The sequence below is a fragment of the Cyprinodon tularosa genome, unplaced genomic scaffold, assembly GCF_016077235.1.
Source record: "Cyprinodon tularosa strain WSP-4 unplaced genomic scaffold, ASM1607723v1 ctg44, whole genome shotgun sequence".
In the NCBI taxonomy this organism is placed as follows: domain Eukaryota; kingdom Metazoa; phylum Chordata; class Actinopteri; order Cyprinodontiformes; family Cyprinodontidae; genus Cyprinodon; species Cyprinodon tularosa.
This window is the reverse complement of record NW_024039163.1, coordinates 1,316,556-1,334,693: the sequence shown is the minus strand read 5'-3', so window position 1 is coordinate 1,334,693 and position 18,138 is coordinate 1,316,556. Positions and strand designations below refer to the sequence as shown.

The window sequence follows — 18,138 nt, the reverse complement described above, 5'->3', positions numbered from 1 at the left end:
GTACACCCGTTAAACTGCTCGTTAACACTTAATTTCTAAGCAGCCAATCACATGGCGGCAACTCAGTGCATTTAGGCATGTAGACATGGTCAAGACAATCTCCTGCAGTTCAAACCGAGCATCAGTATGGGGAAGAAAGGTGATTTGAGTGACTTTGAATGTGGCATGATTGTTGGTGCCAGAAGGGCTGGTCTGAGTATTTCAGAAACTGCTGATCTACTGGGATTTTCACGCACAACCATCTCTAGGGTTTACAGAGAATGGTCCGAAAAAGAAAAAACATCCAGTGAGCGGCAGTTCTGTGGGCGGAAATGCCTTGTTGATGCCAGAGGTCAGAGGAGAATGGCCCGACTGGTTCTGTCATGATTTAGCAGGTTTGCTAGCCCAAGATGCTGAACTCAACAGACTCTGAGGCAGGATTAAAGTCCAATGTTTATTTGGATCAGCACAGGGTTCTGCCCTGGAAGGCAGAGGAGACAGAGCACAGGTTAAACTCAGGGACAGATAAACAAGCTCAAACTCACTGGTTCGCTGGTTCTGACAGACTGGGTTTAACAGGCACAGAAAAGCAGATTCAGGCAAGGCAAGGCAATGGCATGGAGAGCAGGGCAAGGCAAGGCAGCACATGGCAGTACATGGCATGGAAGAACATGGCAAGGCATGGAAACGATCCGGCTCAGAGTGAAGCTATCAAACAGTTTATATAGGGAGAGGTTAATCAGCAGAGCTGATAGGAATCAGCTGAGCGCTGAGAACCAGCTCCCAGGAGAGGATCCACAGCGCCCTCTGGTGGGAAACCTCTGGATCCCAACAAAAACAGAAGCCCACAGGAAGGGATCCACACAGCCCTCTGGAGGGCAAACCTTTGGATCCCAACAGGTTCGAGCTGATAGAAGGGCAACAGTGACTCAAATAACCACCCGTTACAACCAAGGTGGGCAGAAGAGCATCTCTGAACGCACAGTACGTCCAACTTTGAGGCAGATGGGCTACAGCAGCAGAAGACCACACCGGGTGCCACTCCTTTCAGCTAAGAACAGGAAACTGAGGCTACAATTTGCACAAGCTCATCGAAATTGGACAATAGAAGATTGGAAAAACGTTGCCTGATCTGATGAGTCTCGATTTCTGCTGCGACATTCGGATGGTAGGGTCAGAATTTGGCGTCTACAACATGAAAGCATGGATCCATCCTGCCTTGTATCAACGGTTCAGGCTGGTGGTGGTGGTGTCATGGTGTGGGGAATATTTTCTTGGCATTCTTTGGGCCCCTTGGTACCAATTGAGCATCGTTGCAACGCCACAGCCTACCTGAGTATTGTTGCTGACCATGTCCATCCCTTTATGACCACAATGTACCCAACTTCTGATGGCTACTTTCAGCAGGATAATGCGCCATGTCATAAAGCTGGAATCATCTCAGACTGGTTTCTTGAACATGACAATGAGTTCACTGTACTCAAATGGCCTCCACACTCACCAGATCTCAATCCAATAGAGCATCTTTGGGATGTGTTGGAACGGGAGATTCGCATCATGGATGTGCAGCCGACAAATCTGCGGCAACTGTGTGATGCCATCATGTCAATATGGACCAAACTCCCTGAGGAATGCTTCCAGCACCTTGTTGAATCTATGCCACCAAGAATTGAGGCAGTTCTGAAGGCAAAAGGGGGTCATACCCGTTACTAGCATGGGGTACCTAATAAAGTGGCCGCTGAGTGTATATGCCAAACAGAACAATGTACGGAGTAATTAACTGATTGAGAGCAGGTTTGGACAGAAATATCTAGAAGGGAGCTAGGGGAAAGTACAGTGGCACAAGAGGACGACAAAGAGTACACACATTCTGTTTACCCCTGTGTCTAAACACATGCTCATACTAAGATTGAGACTGATGCCTTTCTGACAATGTTTGATGCATATCAATATTTTACATCTTTCAGGTTTTATCTGAATAGGAAGATCATTTTATATGAACAAATATTGGGAAGATTTTGACCAGTTAATTTCTAGTGTCTCCTTTGAATGTAACAGCCAAGATGTGCAGAAAACAATTTACAGAATGTTAGTGGTCATATGGATAGAGAGTAATAGATCTGCTGACATGTGTAGCCTGTACGCAGTCAACGATACTTTAGCCCAGGTGCGTGCAAATAAACACAGATGCACCACACACACATATGAACATTTTCAGAATAATCCACCTAGGAAATCAAAACACAGCAATTATTAACACCTACCCAAAAGAAATCCCACAAAAACCCCAACAAAACTCCAAGAGCTAATAAAAGCCCCACAAAAGAAAGAATTATATTAGTGTCACAAAATTATCATACAAATGAAAGAGAAATTACATTTTGGCTTAAAACCAAGGCCAGATAAATCACAATGTGGGTGGATAAACTTACATATAGCAAAACTACACTTAAAAGTGTACAACTAACATTAAGATGGGCATTAAAGCTACAGCGTGTAATAATTACAGGGATATACATTCAGAAATGAAATATATTATACATAACTATGTTATTTATGATCATCTACGAGCTCAGCCTCTTAACCTTAATATTTGCGTTGCCTTAGAATTTGTTATTTATAATTACATAGGAGCGGGTCTCGCAGCCATGGAGACTTTGCGCTACGGCAGCGCAGAGCCAACAAACTAGTGATTGCGAGATTGCCCATTACGCTCGAAAGTAACTACGGCAAGTTGAGAGAGATGAACTGAGACGGTACTGAACACACAGACTAATGAAATACTATCTATAAAATTATCTATGTAAACAAACCTCATCACTTGAGAAGGTAGTTGATGCGGACATTGTGGAAGACATTTTGTCCCGTAACGCTCGCCGTACTGTTGGGGGGGAGAAGCGGTGGGGGGGAGATGTTCATGTTGCTGCGGTCTGCAGTCTGGACGTTAGATGTCGCTGAAAATTACACACTGTAGCTTTAAGATATGATAAAATCAAGTATAACACCAAGAAATGAGAATAAATGCAAATTGAAACCAAAGTTTCACCGAATATAAACACCACAGTTGAGAAAGTAACAGGTGTTGAAATGAAAGAGAGAAGAATCTATTCCATCTTCTGACTCAACTGTGTTGTTTCTGAAAAAAATACTGGTGTAAAAATCCAGCAAGATTGCACTGAGCTGCCTTTCTGATGCTAGATGGAGTAACACTAAGGGAGAAAATGGACGTCCACATGACCCTGCATATGTTCCAATCCCCACAGAAGTCCGGATTCACACCAGGGTTACCGTTCATTTCACTATTAGGAATTGTACAACACTATGTGTACAAAGCAATCTTGTTTTTATGGTTTTTCCTGATGTGTCTATCTTGTCATGAGTTTTATTATTTCAATCTATATTGTTTTACTTGTTATCTTCCAGTACCTATTTAAGTTTCTTTTAAATAGTAGTAAGTAAATTCAGACGGTCAATACGGGAAATCTTGAAATTTAAAGTTGGAATCTGTTAAAGAGACATTGGAGAAAATACCACAGGAAAATGCCTCTTGCGCTTCTGGTGGAAAAGTGAGGAAAAGAATAGGTTTACTGAAACTGTGAATTGCTTTCACCAGTATCTCTGTTTATCTTACCCAGTACTCGCTAGCATCCATAGGCAGTTCTAGAGAGGGGTCTGTAGAACTGGTTCTGGTCCCTTTTAGAGCCCCTGTAAAGAAGACACGAAACTGAAAAAATAAAATAAATAGAATAAAATAAAAAGTTGTTAAGCGGTGTAGCAGGCATACAGGCTGATAGGTACCTTGGACCCATTTCACTTTTTTTACAGTTCTGTTTTAATTATGATTTGAAAATTAAAGCGATGGCTTCAGTCATATTGGGATAGAATTACAATTTTTATCCTTTAATTGCTATTTTAAACCAAATTTAAAAATTAAGCTAATTTGTTATAGCTAAATTCAGTGTTGTGCCTGAACGCGTTCATTGAGCGAAAGTTCATGAACTCGTTCATATTTTGGGCGAACGTGAACTGAACGTACTGCATTATTGCCTGATGAACGTTTTTGTGAACTCGTTCATTCTGGTGTCTGTGAACGTCACGCTCTCTCAGTTCAACGCCGTTCAATAGGTTGCCAGATTTCTATAGAGTCCTCCAGGCGAAACCCCGGCTAAATCACACCGTAAACAGGCCTTAATATGTAGCGGGAAAAACACCCAATCTGGCAACACCAGCTACCAGCGTCGTAGCCTACAGCCGCGTGCGTCATCAAAACAAAATGCAGCGTGGAAACCACAGCAGCATGGAGGCGACTTAAAACAGGTTTATGACCAGGTGGTCGGTGAGGATGATGGCAACAAGTTTGCCCGCCGGCTTTCAGTAAAAAAATCCGCACTTCAGTAACTTTAAATTCCTACCTCAGCCTGGTCCCTCAGTTTGTGTTAGTAAAATCTTCTTGAGCGGAGGTCTTCAACAGGGGATCCGCGACCCCTAGGGGGTCTACGGAGGTACTGCATGAGGGTCTGCATGGTTAGTTGATATTTTTATATTTCCCCCCCGCATTTTTTTTCCCCACTAATTGAAATGTCTTTAAATACTCATTAACATGAAATCAACACACTGTAGTAAACAGATAAATGGAGACAAAAGATGTCTTTCAGTCATTAATGCTCACATTCAGCGACACACAGGAGCTCTTTCAAGCTGGGCACCGTTTCCTTCACAACAACCAGGAATCAGAATCAGAAAAACTTTAATAATCCCAGGGAGAAATTAATTTCTTTACATTACTCCATCTGTAATAGAGTGACTATAGGACACAATTTCATACAATATATATAGTTAGGGGGTCCCCGCTCCATCTCACCATCAGTTTGGGGGTCCTTGGTCTGGAAAACATAGAAGACCCCTGTTCTTGAGGGTTTTACTATCCATGTAACTTGTTTGTTAAACCTGCCTGGTATAATTTTCCAGGATTCCAGTATTCCTTTTTAGTATGTATTGAAATGGAATTTCAAATGGAAAAAATTATTAAAATAAAAAAAAAACATTTGCACCTTAAAGACTACTTTCCTATTTTTCTTTTAATAATTACTCATAAGCAAGACCATTCAAGCAGCACATTTTTCCTGATGTTTTTGAGAATATACTGTAGGGGTGAAAGCTGCAGCTGCTACTAGTGTGAAGTGAATGGACAGCAACAAAGCGTTAAAGCAACAATAGGGAAATGCTGTCCCCTCAATGCTAATGTAAACCCTGGTTGGATAAGGATTCAAAACTGGATATGAAGATGAAATCTGACGGACAGTTTCAGTGTTACAACTGATAAAATAATTGCTGTCTGTGGTTCTACAGTAGGCTATGGTGTAATTGAGCAATATATGAAAAAAAAAAAAGAACTATGAACTAGTTCATTTTTTGGAATTGTGAACTATGAACTGAACTAGTTCATTTTAAAATGTGTGAACTGAACTTTGAACTAGTTCACGTAGAAAGAGAACTTTCCCAACACTGGCTAAATTGATCAGTTTTACTTTATTTCTAATTCTGATTTAATCAAAACTGATTATTTTCATAAAAAGAAAATGCATTAATTATTGCTAAATTAAGTATTATGACATAATACTACAAATAATAGCTTCATTTGACCCTTTAAAAGATGTTTACTTAGCCATTAATTACTTCAATATTTTTTCCACTGTACATGATTTATAATTTGAAATACATTTAAATTCAAATGTTCAAAACAAAAATACAAATTTTCAATTGGAACAACATATAATTTTGATAATTCACTTTTTATTGGTTTTTACACAAATAAATGAAACAAAGACAAAAACTTAACATCAAGGGCGTAGGTTTGATTTGAACTTTGGTAGGGACACTATTGGTCTGGTGTCATTGGTGCTATGCAATATGCATGCCCTTTTTTATGCTCGATGTGAGCATCCGTACTGATAAGAGGAATTCATTGTTAAAAGAGAAAAGCAATATTTTGCTCCATTAATAAAAATGTTATAAGCTCTACACTCATTAGATGCTGTTTATCAATGTTTGAAGCATCACCGGCTCTGATGAATGTGGAATAAGGACTGTTTTCCACTTTGAAAACGGTTTCATTTGAACGACTAAGAGAGAAGGTAAATACAGTATTTTCTTTTGAAGATATAGAATTGTGCAGAGTTAAACCCCACTCTTATATTTGTACCTACTATTCTCTCTCTGTATCAAGCAAAATAATACATTCATTAAAATATTAACTTCACTATAAAAGTTGAACATCTGGGCTGTAGTTACTCTGTGTAGCCACTTACATGTATTTCATCTGGGGCTGAAAAAAATAAATCATATTAATTGATTATTTCAATAATCGTCAACTAATTTAGTAAGTGATTCACTGGAGTATAGAGACTTTAAAACATACAGTAATATAAATGTAAAATGTGCCTTTCCCCACAGAGCAACCCACTTAGATAAAAGTCTCAAGAACCAGGGATATTAGATTTTTTATTTTTTTTTACTCAAAGCTGAATCCCTTCTTAAAAGCAGCTCATCTGAGGTTCTTCTGTTATGGTGGTTTAGCTCACAATCTGAACTGGGAATCGGATGCAGAACAGGTCTTTGTTGTCTTTATCTCTCAGCTCCCACTCCACAACACATTTGATAGAAGGATACTCGCTCTTTACTGGTAATGAAGCAAAATTGTAAAAAAAAAACAAAAAAAAATGAAAACAGTAATATCAACTAAATATCGGTAAAAAGGAAACCCTCACATTTTCTTTTTTAGTTGGCTGTGGCTAAGAATCAGAAATGTTGATGGCTTACAGCCTTTATTTGCCCATTTTTCCAGCAGTCTTCAGAACTCCTGGCTGACTCAGAATATTTCGTTTTATAAAAGAAAAAAAAAAGGTTTTTGTTTTTTAATGTACATGATATTCATTTTTTTTATTGGGACTAGTTTTGTAGCCTAATATTAATTGTTGTAACCGCTGCATTCTAGTGTGAATACATTTTCAATGTTGTGCTCCAAGCACAAGCGGACTAGAAAACAGCCAATCAGAGAGAGAGAAGGCGGAACTATATATATATATATATATATATATATATATATATATATATATATATATATATATATATATATATATATATATATATTTTTTTTTTTTTTTTTTTTTTTTTGACTATAACTATACATATTTGTACCTCAGTGAATGTTAAATATTCTAATAAACGAAAAGAGAGAAGTAAAGAAAACAAAACAAAAGAACAGCATATAATATTGATTAAACTAAATAAGTTGGAGTTTCACTTCTTTCAACACGAAGCCACACGTACCTTTTTAGTTCTGCGGCCCTCTTAGTACACTACAAAAAATTTAAATTTAAGTAAGTCAATTTCTCTTAAAATAAGTGCATTTTTGCTTTTTAATTGAGCAGGTAAGTGAGACACTTTGCCAATGGAACAAGACAATTTACATTTGAAATAAAAACAACTGCATTCTAATTATTTTATTTAAAAATGATAATAATCATTCCATTGAAAGATCATCTTATTTTACTACTTAAAATAAGGGCATTATTTTAACTAATTTTAAGAACCTTTTTGCAGTGATATTTTACGTGATTAACTGGTGACCTGTGTTTTTGTTTCATACTAATCTATGCCCCATTAAAACACGCTGGCCCCACCCTTGACCCCCGAGTAAATATGGCCTAGAACCGCCCCTGCTGGGATCCATAGCCAAGCTCCACTAAAAAAAAAAAGGAAAAAAAAATATTGTTGTGTAGCACTCTTTTCACCCCAGCGTTTCTTTGCCAGTCAATTTCCAAGCGGCCTCCATCCCTCAAAATCCATTGGTGATCGTGGTCGCGCATTTAAAATTAAAGCGTGGCGAGTAAGACTCTCGTGAACGCGCAATGGGGCCCTGACGTCACCGAGGCGCCCTGGCTCTCCTGAGCCGCTAGTACTGCTGGCGAAAAGATGGGAAAACCAGATAGCCGTTTATCGGAGATTTAAGATAAAAATGCCTGCTTTGGCCGCACATGTCCGGTTGTTAGAAGACTAAGCTGTAGCAGCGCTTTGAGCTTCACCAGACAACGAAAAAGGTACTTTGACTAAAGATGTTTTTTTTCTTACCTTTAAGCTATTGTGTTAGCGACCAAAAAATAGACATTTAGCTTGACCAATAAATTTGGGTTAGACTAGCCTCCATATGTCACGGTGGGCTAACGTTAGGTGTGTGCGTTGAGTACTTCTGGCCTTTCCTAGATATTTGCAGGGCTCGTAGCTTTGTAGACGAGCTTGTGAACGAAGAAAAGACGAAAACGAAGAGCCGTGTTCAGCCGAGGAGGAAAATGGTTTGATGGGTGTCTCCAAAGCAGACGCTGTATGCTCCGTGTCGTTGGGAATGGATTTAGCTAAAGGCTTTTTTTTTTATTCTCCGTTAGTATTTGACATGTTAACATTGAAAGGCAGGGAATTGGCAAATTGAAACATACAGAAAGATTGTCTATTTGCTGAAATTAACATCTGGATTAACATTTCTTTGCAGATAAATATTTTTTTTTCACCATGGACAATCTCCCTTTCCCCCCTCCTTGCTCCCTTTACCCTAAACAGTCAGAACAAAATCTACAAATGTAGAGTAATTGTAAATACGTTTAACTTTGATATAAAATATTAAAATAAATTAAATATATAATCATTATGGTGTGATTAATAATGCCAAAAGGGCCAAAAAGATGTTGAACAATTAATTATAGATGAATATTTCCTTATGGGTCTTGTTTCTTACTAAATCAGATAGTGATTTAATCCAGATTTAAATTAATATATAAACTGTATGAGGGGGGGGGGGCATCCCAACTATCTATCTGACCAGAGATCGAGCAACCAAAAGATACCCAAACCGTTAAGATTTAAATTGTTTTGCTTATTCAATATGTAAACCTTAAAATGACAGCCAAAGATATTTTCTTCCAGTTGTCTTTATACAGGCGTATGGCTGGGGAGTTTAATAAAAATGATGAATACAGGCTTATAACATGAACATGTCCTTAAGGATCTATATCAGTTGTCAGCCAAAAAAAAAAAGTTAAACCTTATCCAAGTAACCAAAAAACATGTTTAACAAACACAACTCTTGCAATGCAGTTGCAGTACAGAAAATATTGAATCTAATTTATTGTGCAGCTTCCTGTCAAATGCTTCTGAATTATATCAATATATCTGAGGATGTATGTTTTCTCATGTTGCCATTAATCATGGTTATCTGCAGTCATCATCATAGAAATCTTTTTTTTTACTGGTGTTCCGCTGATGCCATTTTCTTTGGCCCGATACCTGGCTGTGCAGTATTGGCCAATATCGATGCCATCTGTTTGAAAATGATGTATGTGTGGTGACAATAGCTGAATAAACTTTTCGCTCTCAAAATGGTATCGGTGCCCTATTTGTTGGTACTTGCCGATACTGATACCACCATTTTAATGCTGGATAGTGGCCCCGCCCGATACTGATATCGGTATCGGTGCAACACTAATTTTTACATGCAATATTTACTTGGAATCAATTATGCTTTTACCAGTATCTTCCAAGTCTCATGCGTTCCTGCTGCATGGGTTGCATATATTTATTTGATTGGATCTACTTTTACTGGCCTTGATGCCCAAGTCATTATGGTTCATACAAAACTGTACAAAATGATAGAATTTCATCAATCAAAAAATAAACGATTTGTCTATAAGTGACTACTGCTGAGAATATTCTATTTTTAAGTTCTACATCCCAAACAACATTTCATTATGGGTTCACAATGACAGTAAAGATTCTCAATTACAGATTACCACAACTATTGTAATTTAATATGTATTAAGAACTTGGATTTACAATCAAATTAGTTTTGATAAGAGAAATGTTTCCCACCAGAAAAGCGTAAACTTTTAGCCAGTTGACAAGTAGTTAACAGCAATAAATGCTACACACAGTTAGTGAAAACACTTATCACTCTGGTATTTCTCTACCATCTCATTTAAAAAAACGTCATGCTGTCCTAAGGGCATATTTTAACCATTACGTTGTAGAAGAGAAGTTTGCTATTTTTTCTTTGGCTTTTCTCGGTACATACAACATATACAATATTCTTATCCCTCTCCTCAGCCTAAGATCTTTTTTTTAATGAGACTTAAAAAATAAAAATAAAAAAATATAAAAAAGACTACAATCTTTACCATTGACTCATCTGTAGATCTGCTATAAAATGTTCATATAGAGAAAAGGAACCCAGTTAGACTTTTCCTTATAGAAACTGACCTCTAGTCCTCTTCAGGGTTTGACCTGCTGCTTCTCCTTTGAACAGTTAATCTATCTATATATATATATATATATATATATATATATATATATATATATATATATATTAAGGTTGTGCAATTGGATAAATCTATCGACCATTGATGATAGAATAAGACCTTTAGAAATATTTTTATAAGAGCAATATTTTTTATATTTTTTGGTCCTACGGGTAAAGACAGCTGCAGCTTTTGTTTTCTACAGTGTGCTTTCTCCTTTCCAGTTTTTAGTCTGTTCGATTTTACGCATTCAGATAAATAACAATCAAAAAACTATTGTCTCGTAACGTAGTCAGAACTGGAAAAGAGGAAACTATTCCCATGCATGAAAAAAAAACATGACAGCAGTAACTACAGTTTTACCAAAAAGAAAATGCAGTTATTTCTAGCAATTATCATGCCACATGTCCATCTTACCTTTATTAACTTAAGAAAAAAAAATACTTACAAATATTTGAAGGGTATTTGATGTAAGTACAGACCGAATATATTTTAAGTTAGTTTTGTTTTTTTATATTTACTTTTTTTGTTTGTTTTTTTATGATTTTTTTTTTAACTAAAAATGCCCTCTTGTTGAGGGAGAATTTCCCAATGCTCATCCACCATATTAAACATTGCATTTCTAAGTAAAAGTAAATGTTTAAAACTTTTTTAAATATTAGGTTTCAAGATGATAAATGTAATCAAGTATTCCAGGAGAGATCAGTGCCTGCTCTGTCAACATGAAGCAACCTACACACCATTTTTTCTTTTCATACCGTCTTCTTAACAGTACATATCAGTTTTATGAAAAATTAATACTTTTTTATATGCTGTTGATCTTTAGTTTATTAAAAAATGCTTGTCTGTTTTCAGGTATTTGTAACTCTGGTCACATCATCAGTCCCTAAAAGTGGAGTGGAGGGGACCATTTTTTTAATACCATGAATCCTGTGCCCAGCATCTGCAGTTGAAGCAACATCATCAGGATCACTCCTTTGTTGCAGAGAAGCACCCCAAAGTCTGCAAGGCTTTACTTACATCTGCTCATCTGGTGACCCCTTTTCTAGTTAGCAGAATATGTATGGTAGCGCCCGCTCCGTTGGCAGGGGAGATGCCAAAAATGGGGGAGGAAGAGACGGAGGCAGCGGCGGTGGTCATCAGGGATCAGGCCGTTCCCCACGCCTCCCTCGATCTCCCCGGATGGGACATAGACGCACCAACAGCACAGGCGGTAGCGGAGGAGGCCCTGGAGGAGCAGGAGGGAAAACTCTCTCCATGGAAAACATCCAGTCCCTCAATGCTGCTTATGCCACCTCAGGACCGATGTACATGAGCGACAATGAGGTAGCAATGGCAGGAGACCATGTATCCAAAGGTGGCATGACTGTGACCGTCACAGGACGACAGAGGGTGACATATGGATCGCGAGGTAGCAGCGGTGGGGTTGTAGCTGCTAGCACGCCCAATATCTCCACCACAGTGCCTGCTAATGCTGTGTTGCCAGCAGGCATGATGGCAGGGGACGCGCTGGCGTTTGGGGACCACCACATGGCTTCCACTGTACCCCACTCTCTAAGACAGGCCAGAGACAACACCATACTAGACCTGCAGTCCCAACTTAAAGAGGTATTCCACTTAAGAGTAAAAGAGGTCTGGATGGCCTTATGATGGAGAACATTATCACACACCCAGTTCTTTTTCTGTTCCATCAGGTTCTACGCGAGAATGAGATGCTGCGACGAGAGGTTGAAGTGAAAGAGAGCAAACTGAGTTCCTCCATGAACTCTATCAAAACCTTCTGGAGCCCAGAGCTAAAGAAAGAGCGAGCCCTAAGGAAGGACGAAGCTTCCAAGATATCTGTCTGGAAGGAGCAGTATCGCGTTATTCAGGACGAAGCGCAGGTGAGCCTTTGCTCTAATCCAGTCAGATGCATCACAAGCATCGCATTTGAACGGGGGAAAAAATCACAAAACACATTTCTCTTTTTTACAGAAATGTTTTACAGCTTTCATTCTCTCCCTTTTCCTACTGTATATGTTTTGAATCTGGTTCTGAACATCTAGTTAATCCTCTTATGTGAAGCTATATGCTTGTGCTTTGTAGATGAAAGGGATGTAAAATTTAATGGTGCATTACCGTTTTTTGTATGCTTTGGAAAGTGCTGCAAGTGGTGAGCATAATAAAATGTGATAGTAGGGCCTTTTTGATGGGGGATGTTGAATTTTTCACAGTCTAAAAAATATTTGTCAGATATGCAGATAAAGGTCTTTAGAAATATGCATTGTTTTTTTGTTTTTGTTTTTTTACTTCGGAGTCCTAAGGTATTAGGATCCTACAAAGTCTTTGAACAAAAGTAGAGATGGAAGATGGGGAACAGATCTATATTGAAACCTGTCGTCATTCTGCTTTCTATAAATGGATGTTCCGCTTCAACAATATGATTCTGCTAACTCTGCATCAGTTTGTATGAGATTTTTACAGTATGTTCAGGTTTTGGTTTGTTATATTTTCACAAAAAATTATTATACATCTAAAATGTTTTTATTGCTTTAATCTGAAACAGGATGTAATAAATATATTTACTACAGCAGGAGTAGTGGAAGACTTTATTAAAAAAGAGATCAAATGTTGTTTATGACACTTTTCTGAATTTTAAACATTATCAAAGGCTAAAATCAAGAAGCATCTTTATATGTTTTGTACTACTTTCCAAATTCCTATTGTCTTGAGTATTGTTTTTGTTCTGCCTAATAGTAATGGAACTGCATTAGCTGGATAATTCATTAGGATTAGACAGACATTCTGTTCTAGGTTTTACGACAGAATTTTTTCTTCTTCTTTTAAAGCAGGTTAAAATGTTCCCCTCCTCCTTTAATTCAGCAGACTACAGGCGCAACAGGTGGGGCAGTGCAGTGCTACATTATTTCGTGCTTCGTACAGCAAGAGAAAGGCTGTGACGTTTTCTTTGATCTCTTTAAAGTATGTTTTTAACTAGAAACTTTTCATATCCTTAAACTAGGGCTAGAAGTTATAGAACCAACAATAGACTATAGAATTAACAATACGGTCGGTATGATTATATTTCTATATCACTAAAAAGAAAAAGAGTAAAAGCTTCAGGAAGATTGCCAACAATGCCCTCAGCAGATTCCTGTACAAACCTATCTCAATTATTGTGCCACTTTTAATAAAAATCCTCCAACCTAACATTTAAGAAATTTTGGCTTTTAAAAAACAAAAATTCATTAAACTGCGTAAAACCCGAAAGATCAGACAATGATGAATGCTGTTTATAGACTGTATTTCTTCTTCTTATTAAAAAGTCATATCACCAATATTGAATTCAATTAAATCACAATGATAATACTATCACCCAGCCCTACCTTTTAAGCTGTAAACTTTTTATACTTAGGTTTATGTTTGACGCAGGTCTGCTGTGTGGATTTTCCTTTACTTGGTAGCAAACATAAATGCATGTAAAATGGTCATGAACTGGGTAGCAGTATTAAACAGTTGCTCTTTAAATTGTTTACTCCTGTGGTTTCTGCAATTTAACTTTTTTTTTTTTATTTTTTTTTTATGAGATATGACAGATAAAATTTTTAGCCGTTAAAGGAGCTTCACTTCATATGAATTAAGAACAAAACATTGTTTTATTGCTACATTAAAAATGTTAATTGACTTTTTTTTGTATTTATGGAATTTCATCTGTTTATGGATCACTAACATTAGAAAAGTGCTTCAGATAACATTAATATTATAATATGTCTCTTGCTATGGCGTTATATACAGTCGAGGCCTTTTCTAAAAGCCTTTGTTGTAGCAATCGTAGAAATTAGCTTTCATTAACGAAGACAAATAGTCTTTGTTTAACTGTGATTCTTAATAGATGGGGAGGCATTCTGAGTAATTCGCTGCCTTTACCCCTGCTGACTCACAGAATCACACTCCAGACTAATTCCCAGTTACGCCCGACCAGCGCAGGGCTAATCAGTAGGAGCTTTAATTTAAAGATGTCAGCTCTGAAACGTCTGCCTCCACCTCCCACGCTGGCATGCACAGAGAAAGGGAAAGGCATGGCCACTGATTATGGCTTTGGTGAGGACTGCAGACTTTGCACTGGATGGAGGCCCAAATTAATGTGCATATTTGCAGCTTTGTGTTTGCTTGTTGTTGCAGTTATTGTCACTGCTGTAGTTTAGTACTTGATTTGATCCTAATCGTGTTTTGCTTTGCCTGTAAAATAAAAAAAAGTAGCTTGGTGTTAAGATGAGTCTAGTTACTGCTTTTATGCATTTGATCTCAGGCAGAGGGGGGGGGGGATATGGGGGCTGAGGAAGGGACAAGGTGTGTGTGTTTTGCCTGTAGGTATATCTGGAAGAGGAGGGGGGTGGTGGATCGGTGTAGTCACAGCAGTGAGTCAGCCTTAGTCACGGGGCAGAGAGGGTGATAGAAAGGGATGGTTGGTGAGAGTGGAGGAAGGAGGAGAAGGTAGTCGATTAGCAAGTCTGGAGTAGAAAGATGTGCACTGGTGGAGGCTGAAGGACAGATTGACAAAGGGAGGAAGAAAAGGGAGGGGTTTGGAGGACAGAGCAAAATGAAGGCAGACACTGACTTCTCTCTTTGTTTGGACTTCTGAAAAACGCTCCCAGCTGGTTTAGACCAGAGCGTAACACAACCTCGTGTTACGGTCTCACAGCAGCCCTGCCAAATGCCGTGGCGTCAGATGCCGCAAACAATGCAATACTACACTGGGCTGATTGTATTTCACTGCTTGCATTTCTCAGTGCAAGAAATGTAATGCTGTCTATAGAGCTTGTCTGAAGGAATTAAGACATGGCTAGATTTATGAAGAGGGAGTTTTTAAACAGAATTGGACACAATGATTTTCTCCTGGTAACACAAATCACCTGTTTTTGATTAGAAATAAAGATTAACTTTTTTGTTCATAATAAGTATTTTATTTCAATTTCCCAAAGAGCCACATGAGGAACACGGGGGGCTTTGGGATGCTCACTTATTTGACTTGATTATTACTACAGTGATATTTATATTTCAGTAATTATTCCTAACAGTTGTTATTGCATATAAACAATAAGGCTAAGTGGCTAAATGATTTTGCCAAAAATCTAAATTATTATATATATTTTTTTTCAGCCAATATTGTGATACTATTTTGTTCTTCCTCTGCAAAAACCAGAAGCATGTAGATTCGTCATTGTTTTCATGGCCTTGAAAGCTTACTTGTCCAGAGTTCAGAGTCACAGAACTTTACTGTTTCAGATGCCTGGAAAACTTCTTGTTTGTACTCGGATGCATGAATCAGTGTGCTACTCTCACTTCCATGAGTGGGAAAATCCACGTCTTACTTTTGTTAATTTAATCAGACCAAAACTGAGTAACTTTGTTATTCGAAAATTTGACATTTAGTTAAATTGCCTTTATATTCCAAATATAAATTAATTGCTTGGCCCTATAAGAAATTCAACATGCCATATTGAGTACTTAATCTGTCATCTGTTAAGTTTCAAATAGAAAACACATACTTATAGTTTATAATTTGATAGTATGTACAAATTAAATGCATCACAAGTGAAAAACTGTCCAGCATTTTGTTGTTTATAGCACAAAATAATTCACTAAGAAAGCAGACAACCCAAAGTTTCTCATTCGGTCATGGACCCACTGAGGGATGCCGTGAGGTCATTTCAGTCAGGAAGAAGTCATTTTACATAGCGAGTCAATATTAATTCACCTTTGTGATGGAGTTTTTATCCTTTAATGAGGACAAATACGAAGCAATCAGAGTCCTGGTGGTTTTATTTCATGCTTGCTGGTTTAATCACCACTGCTTAATGTTCTTTGATCTTATGCAGAGCCGGTGGAAGTTCATTATCTTTCAGAACATTTTCCAGAGTGTTCTGTTTTGAAATAAAATTAATGGAAAAGAAATATTTCATAAAAAAAGCTTAAAATCAACTTTATTGACATGAGGCACTTTATTAAAGCAATGGAACAGAGAAAACAAGCCATTGCAACTTTGGTATATTGAATCCAACTGATTCTGTGAGAGAACGTTTGACTACACTGACATCACAGCTGGGGATCGCTAGAGGCGCCCACCAAACTATGTAAAATTCTCTCAATTTTTATTACATGGAGCATTTTTAGCATGATTTAGACCAGCCACATGGAGAAAGGAAAGGATAATCTACAATTCGTACGATAAAACTGCTCTAGATGCCCTCCTTTCTATTTTACCTTTAAAGCAATTTAAAAAATTAGAGATGTTAACGTTCTTTGACTTCTTCCTGTCTAATCTGATGGTATTATTCAAACTGAAATCTTAAACTTACTTCTAACATACTCTGTAAACTGTAGCATGTTTTGTTAGCTGCTATAATCTGTCAGGTCAAGGTTTCTGCTTCCCGAGACTCCATCCAAGAAGCTGAATTGTCGAATTGGCATGTCAAAGGTTTTTTATTAGTAACGCTTGAACATTTCAAACAATGTTTCATTCCAGCAGTCATTTGCATTGACTTTGTTGATTACCCTGTTGATTTGTTGAGCAGTGTTTATATAAAAGCTCTTTTAACAACTCTAGGATGATCAGAATGTAGGAGCATAAAAATGATGGCACTTCTCACATGAGATTTAAAATCCATCTTTAGGGATCCAAACACAGTTACCTGCTTTAACTACACATGCACATGCAGACAGGTCACAGAATGGGCTGTCAGCTGATCAAGCAGCAGGTCTGCTGATGTTCCTGTAAGACCAACTATGTATTCAATAACTTTGAACTGTGGCTTTATGGAAGTATTTACCCTGCTGAGATTATTAAATGGGTTACCTGGGGATCTCAATGAGGACATAAAAGAGAGCAGACTAAAAGACGGGGGAGCTCAGCATTAGTAGACTTGCGCATCTTTATTAATATCTTCACATCGTGCTGCATAACGAGGCATTCCACATGGAGCTGAACTCCAGCAAGAAACCACAACTGAACAATGAGATAATTTTTCTCTGTTTTATTCATGTCTGTGTATCAAAAAAGGTTTGCGAAAAATGTATAACTAGTTTGTAAATGGTAGCTGTATAGGAAAAATTATAATTTAGCAATTCGAGTAAAAGTAATTGGATCATATCATATCTCTTCTTTTTTCTCTCTCCAAATCTTATCCTGTCGTTTGACAAGCCACAACCTCAATTTAAAATCCTGAGCTTGCATTTTAAGACAACAGTTCCAAATATTTTTGTTTTTCCAAATCAAACATTTCGGGTTCTGAAGACTTAATGAAGAACTCCAATTGAAAATGTGCCTTCTCTATTTTAAGCATCTCCAGATGACTGTTCAAGCTCTTCAGGATGAGCTGAGGATCCAGAGGGATCTGAACCAGCTGCTCCAGCAAGACCCTGCCAGTCAAGGAAGGGAGCTGGCCCTGACATCTGAGCCTACAGAGGAGAACTACCAGAGACTGCATGCTGAGCATGAGAGACAGGCGAAAGAGCTCTTCCTTCTTAGGAAGACGCTGGAGGAGATGGAGCTGAGGATTGACACCCAAAAGCAAACCCTGGTAGCTAGAGACGAGTCCATCAAAAAGCTTCTGGAGATGCTGCAGAGCAAAGGTAGGTTTAGAAGCATCCACACCATCCAGTCAGAAGTAGTAAAATAATTTGTCATCACTTATTAAAGGGCTATATGTGCAACATACTTCCATTAACTTCAGCAACAGTCTGTCCAGTTATTAATCTGTTGTTTTTTCCATCCAACATTTCATCTATCTATCCCTTCTTCTATTTGTTTATCATCTATAGCTAAATACCCAAGCTC

General features: G+C 37.8%; 1 protein-coding gene across 13 annotated transcripts in view; it reads left to right on the top strand.

Moving 5' to 3' along the window:
• The first annotated feature begins 7,886 nt into the window (after nucleotides 1-7,886).
• LOC119793034 (ELKS/Rab6-interacting/CAST family member 1-like) overlaps nucleotides 7,887-18,138 on the top strand; it is a 29,204-nt gene continuing 18,952 nt past the window's right edge. For 7 of the 13 annotated variants that reach the window (XM_038299969.1, XM_038299967.1, XM_038299968.1 and 4 more), the window contains exons 1-4: nucleotides 7,888-8,078; nucleotides 11,178-11,930; nucleotides 12,017-12,205; nucleotides 17,642-17,933. In XM_038299969.1, the coding sequence (XP_038155897.1) occupies nucleotides 11,382-11,930; nucleotides 12,017-12,205; nucleotides 17,642-17,933 (1,030 nt within the window). In that variant the 5' untranslated portion in view covers nucleotides 7,888-8,078; nucleotides 11,178-11,381. Of the gene's footprint in view, nucleotides 8,079-11,177; nucleotides 11,931-12,016; nucleotides 12,206-17,641; nucleotides 17,934-18,138 lie in introns of all 13 variants that reach the window. The other 6 variants (XM_038299964.1, XM_038299963.1, XM_038299977.1 and 3 more) reach the window with 1 other exon arrangement.